Below are 6,000 nucleotides of genomic sequence, written 5' to 3'. Positions count from 1 at the left end.
CCTGTTCCAGCAGGGCCATCCCAGAGCATAGGACACAGGATTATGTCCAGATGGTTCTGGAATATTCTCAGTGAAGAAGACTCCACACCCACTCTGGACAATCTGTTCAGTCCTCAGTCACTGCACAGGACAGAAGTTCTGCCTCCTGCCCAGGTGGAACCTCCTGGGATCACTCCCTGCCAGTTCCTCTGGTGCCATTGCTGGGTCCCCCAGAGCAGAGCCTGGGCCCTGCTCAGAGCCCTCCCTGCAGACAGGGACACCCAGGGCTGAGGGCCCCTCTCAGCTGGGGCTCCTCTTGAGGCTGGACAGCCCCAGCTCCCTCAGCCTTTCCCTGCCAGAGATGCTCCAGGCCCTAAATCATCTCTGCATCCTCTGCTGGCCCCACTCCAGGAGCTCCCTGTCCCTCCTGTGCTGAGGAGCCCAGGACTGGACACAGCACTCCAGATGTGCCTCGCAGGGTGCCTCTACATGACTTTTATCCAGGGAGGGGCTAACTTATGCTTGAGAAAAATTATTGCAAACATCTGAAGAACTGTATGTTAAAGCTTATAACTGAATTAAATAATGCAAGAAATAAATTATAAGTCACTGATCTGTGAAAATGTATTAGAGTGAGGTTGTGTTGTTGATAATACTTCACAAAAGTTAAGATGGTTAAGGCTTATTAAATTCCTTTTTTTTTTCCTGTTCTTGATACTTTGCTCACACTTGTCATCTGACCCTCTGTCATGCAAATACTTTGCAAATACAAGTGATAGCCACAGAGCTCCACTGCACTGGAATGGTAACTTGATGTTATTATGCCCTCTAATGTTGACTTCCTACATAGTTACAGACTTTTAACATTCTAAAAAATATGCACTTATCTACAAACTTTTATGTTGGGATGGGGTTCACAAGGTATTTCTGAAAGAACTGCCTGATTATAACTCTTTAGAATCTTCAGCTTAATGAATCCTGCAGAGATAATAAAATGAAAGCAAGACTTACACAGATTTACTGGAAGTAAAAAAAAAAAAAAAAAAGCATAACAAATCTCTCATCTGTTCAAGGAGGCAAACAGAAAGAGAATCTGTCATCTTTGGCTCTACAAGATGGTCTATCACCAAGCAGATAAATATCATCTGGGTTTCAATCAGTTCTATTTCTCATGATTTCTTTGTACATTGGAGTACTCTAAGTGTCCCCAAGGGCTGTCAGTATGAAAAATAACTTGGTGAAGGAATTGAGATGCCTGAGTATTAAACAGAGCTTTAATACACTAAGGACCATGTAGACTCTTTTACACTTGCAGCCAGTTAAGTCCTTCCATGCTCTTGGTTCAGCTGACGCTAGAAAAAAATAACCTTTAATTTTTAAGTTACATTCAAAAACAATTTAAAAAAACAAACAATGGGGGAAAATACAAAACGCAAGAAAAAGAAATTTCTGTTTTTTAATATCCTAAATGTACAGGAAGAACTCATGGTCCAAGTCTTCCTTTAAATGTACACAAGTGTTATAAATATTGAGGTTGTGAAGACAGATTCAGCACAGCAGAAACAGCCTCGACCCAAAAAAGTTTTTTTTTTCTTTTTTCCTTAACAGCTTTTTGGCTGCTTCTCAAGAGAACAATGTCACACCTGAGTGGAGACAGAACAGAAATTCTTTGTAAGCAGCAGGACGAAGTGTTTTAAACGCAAAGAGCAGCGTTTTGTTCAGAGAGTCACCAGAAGTGGTAACATCCTGTTTTCATCTTTGTGGTTTGCATTGATACGCTTCGAGTCTGTTGGGTTAACGAAAGTTGGGACAACAAAAGTGATCTGACATGAAAGGCAGAAAAAAATCTATCTGCTCAGAGCAAGTTACACCCAACCCCTCTGCTGAAAATTAAAGAGCAGTTTATGGAATTCCTGATGCAACAATCTCAGGAAATGGCATCTGGGCATTTTTGTTTCTATAAGAAAAATAATGAGAAAATATTTGTTTCCCTTATTAAATCCCATGTCTCTGAATAAGCATTAAGATACATCTTTATTATTTAGCTACTTTAAAGATACAGATTTTCATATTAACAGAATATCAGAGAATAACCAATACAGACCTGGGAAATTAAGGTTTTGGACCTTTTGAATTACAGAAGGAAATAATCACACACTTAAGAGGTTCTAAATCAAAACTGTTTCTGTTTTCTTCAGAAATAATGGAAGCTGTAGCAGTGATCTTTGCCTTATGATAACCTGATTGATAATGCATCAGGAGCAAACAGACAACCAATCTGCAAGGAATCAGTGAAACCATTAACAGAAGGCTTTGCAAAGGCATGGATTACACCTGAAGGAGGAGATGTCATCCAGAGGGGCCTGGACCGGCTCCAGAATGGGGAATCTCAAGGTTTTTAACAGGACCAAGTGCTGGTGCTGCACCTGGGATCAATCCAGACTGGGGATGAGCAGAGGGAGCAGCCCTGGCAGGACTTGGGGGTGCTGTGGGTGAGAGCTGGCCCTGCCCCAAGCCAGAACCCCCCTGTGCTGGGCTGCACCCAGAGCCCCAGAGCAGCAGGGCAGGGGGGATTCTGCCCCTCTGCCCCGCTCTGCTGAGACCCCCCCTACAGGGCTGCATCTAGCCCTGGGCCCAGCACAGGAAGTACAGGGAGCTGCTGGAGCCAGGCCAGAGCAGGGACACCAAGGGGATCAGAGGGATGGAGCAGCTCTGCTGGGAGGAAAGGAAGGCTGAGGGAATTGGGATTGTTCGGCCTGGAGAGGAGAAGGCTTTGGGGTGACCTCATTGTGGCCTTGCAATGCCTGAAGGGAGCCCACAAGTAAGATGGAGAGAGAGTCTTGACAAGGGCCTGCAGTGACAGGACAAGGGGGAATGGCTTCACACTGATAGAGGGTAGGTTTAGATTGGGTATTAGGAAAAAATTGTTCCCTGTAAGGGTGCTGAGGCCCTGGCCCAGAGAAGCTGTGGCTGCCCCATCCCTGGAAGTGTCCAAGACCAGGCTGGATGAGGCTCTGAGGAACTTGCAATAGTGGAAGATGCCCCTGCATCTTGGAACTGGATGGTTTTTAAGGTCCCTTTCAACCCCAGCCATTCAATGATTCTATTATATTCCTTTGTTAATGCAATTCCCTGAGTCACAAGTAATACATGGAGAAATGGATCTGCTGCCATCCACTGTAATCAACAGACTTAGATAGGAAATTACTGACACTGTGGATTAGTAAAAGCTCAGTTTCATTAAGCAGTAGCAATCACTTCACTACTTTACAGAACCCCTACCTTAGCATGGTATCATGATCCTCAATGAAGCGCCAGGAGCATCAAGGAAATTCCTCCTTGTCTGAGCCTGACTAATGCTGCTGACTTCCAGTAAGAGTATACACAGGCAAAAATATCTGCCAGACTGCAACCAACATTTAAAGTGACCTTCAAAATTAATACATTCAAGGAATATAGTTAGACATTATAAAGTATTTTATTTTTTTTTTAAATACAACATTCTAAAAGCATTTCCCTTTCATCATACTGCTGTAGTGCTGTCTAGACTATGTTAATGCCAAGACTTTAGGTATTAAAGATATAAAATTATCACAAACCAACATCTCTGAATTTAATACATCAAAAAGCTGGTGGCCAGATGTCACTTTGATTAAACAACATCAGTATTCAGCAGCACTTAAAAGATGACTAGCAATTTGCAGAATAAAAACTCAGAATCAGACACATCCATAATAAGAGTCCTCCAAAAGGGATGATTCCAGGATGCTGCCCACCCTCTGTTTATCAGCAAAACCCTTTCCACAGTCTTTGCCTCTGTGTGGCACTTTGTCACTGACCATTTAACTGCTGGTAGCACTGGGATGGAGAGGTTTGACTCTTGCCAGTCTGGAGAGGCCAAGTCTTAGGCAGTGAGTAGGTGACTTAACAGGAACACATTTCGCAGAGGCATTACTGCTTCCTGATGGAGCTGGAGATGAATTTAATACAAAAATACGGTATCAGAAGTTTAAAGGGGGAAAAAGGATCAGATGACTGTTGTCTTCTAGTAGTTTTCCTAGCAGGACAAAAGAAGCATTCTGAAGAGAGTGCAAAAAGGTCCAAACCACAGAGGCACTTGGAAATCACCAGGGATTCCTCCCTCTGGGAACCAGTGCAGCAGGAATGGTGCACAGGTTAATTACCCAGCCACACATTGCAGCAACACTGGGCAACTGTTCCCAGTGTCCTGGGCATTTTCAGGAACTCCACAGAGAAATACTGAACACAACTCCAATGGGGAAACATGGACTTGAGAGAAAGGAGCCAAACAGAACCACATAAAAAGAACCACAGAAAAGAAGAGCAAATATGAAGAAAAATCAAAGAATTAGGAGTCAGCAGCAGCATGCTCAAACACCTTGAGAAAATAAAGCTTTTAAGCATTTGCTTTATTAGATCAGCTAAAATACTCCAGTATTTTTTAATATTCTTTGTTTAGAACAGATAATAATTTAGTACATATCAGAAATAAAGAAAGCTCTAAATAAGAGAGAAATGGACATGAAAGGATCTTTTGATTAAGGTCTGATCCACAGTTTGGAAAACATTTTGTAAGTCCCAGGCAGATAAAGCAGTTAAGGATAATGCTGCCAATAAAACATAGATATAGCTTTTCTTCCTTTCTTTCTTTTTTGTTTTAAATCTGTCCAAAGAAAATCTCTATGAAATGTATATAAAGGGCAGGATTTTTTTCTGGAATGGTTTATTTTTTGTTTGCTTTTATGAGAGATTGCTAAAAGCTTAAGTCAGCTCATGTATGTGTCTATATCTGCAGCCTCACCCGTACCTGGCGGTGTCCATTTAGGCTTTTTGTCTGTGACAGGACTTGATGCATGTAGAGGCCTCCCAGCTGCTTCCAAGGGACTGGACATCATCTTCTGCCTTGGCTCAGAGTTGTGTTCCATTATCCAGGAAGGAGAAACTATAGGTGATGCTGGGATGGAAAAAAATTACTTTAGAAAGATGCTCTTTAGCAGAGAAATCTTCACTTAAGATGACGGACCACTGCACAGGAGAAATGATGAGGATGGTCCTAGACTGTCCCATCTTGAAGCAGTAAGTATTTACACAGACACCTTGCCTGTTAGGGAATGACAGACACATGGATGCAGCTTGCTCTTCCAAAAGATGACAGTCACAGGAAGGAAAGAAGAGAGGCTACTTGATTTTTAAAATAAGCTAAAACAAAGCCAACAGTGAAAGTTCCAACACCTGATACTACTCCAGAGTCACTGTTTTGACACAAACCCCAGAAAACATCTGGAAAAATGAACAGGGGATCTTTAAAAAGATGAAACTGTCCTGGACAAGGAGGGCAGAAGGAATTTCTCCTGACATACAAATGCAGAGAAGCAGTGACATTTTGCTGCTTTGGGAGTGAATAAGCTCCAGTGTGTAAATTTAGTGTGAAAGTACAAATGAGATGTCATGAGTATGAGGGGATAATGCTTCAGTAAGGGGGGAGTAAGGGAAAATGCAGTCAAAGCAGCACAAATTTCACTAAAAATCCAAACTAAAGGTAAGGCATCGCGTACAAACCACATCTAAGGAGAGTGGAGAAGAACTTACTGGGTACAGACTGTGGCTCAGAATTGGGATCATGGGCTCTGTCACCACTGTCAACCACCAGTGACTTGTGATGTGTTGGAACTTTGGTTGCTGCTGTCTTTTGCCTCCCATCACCCTCAGGTGCATCATCATCCATAACCTGATTGAGACCTACAAAATAGAAAGTGATTTTATCAGCTCAAATTCACAGTAAATCTATTTTCTTCCTCTAAAATAAATTGGTATTTGAGTGCCCAGAATTCATTTTGGTGATATGAAGTTATACTGTTCAGAAACATATCACTGACTCCTGTTTTCATGTGCTTCTCATTTTATTTTCTCATTGTCAAATTTATCAACATTTATCTGTAATCAGGCTTACAAAAAAGAAGACCAAAAATTCACCAATCCCCAGGTTTGCTCATTTTAAGA

At 42.0% G+C, this 6,000-nt stretch overlaps 1 protein-coding gene across 2 annotated transcripts in view; it reads right to left on the bottom strand.

Moving 5' to 3' along the window:
* Nucleotides 1-1,994: 1,994 nt before the first annotated feature.
* Nucleotides 1,995-6,000, bottom strand: part of RAD51AP1 (RAD51 associated protein 1) — a 7,871-nt gene continuing 3,865 nt past the window's right edge. For both annotated transcript variants that reach the window (XM_053942261.1, XM_053942262.1), the window contains exons 6-8: nucleotides 5,590-5,739; nucleotides 4,808-4,954; nucleotides 1,995-3,949 (exon numbers count right to left, since the gene is read on the bottom strand). In XM_053942261.1, coding sequence (XP_053798236.1) covers nucleotides 3,822-3,949; nucleotides 4,808-4,954; nucleotides 5,590-5,739 — 425 coding nt within the window. In that variant the 3' untranslated portion in view covers nucleotides 1,995-3,821. The remainder of the gene's footprint in view (nucleotides 3,950-4,807; nucleotides 4,955-5,589; nucleotides 5,740-6,000) is intronic.

The sequence above is a fragment of the Vidua chalybeata genome, chromosome 5 (genome assembly GCF_026979565.1).
Source record: "Vidua chalybeata isolate OUT-0048 chromosome 5, bVidCha1 merged haplotype, whole genome shotgun sequence".
Lineage (NCBI taxonomy): Eukaryota > Metazoa > Chordata > Aves > Passeriformes > Viduidae > Vidua > Vidua chalybeata.
Note: the sequence above shows the minus strand (reverse complement) of the source record. Positions and strands in the feature narration are given on the sequence as shown.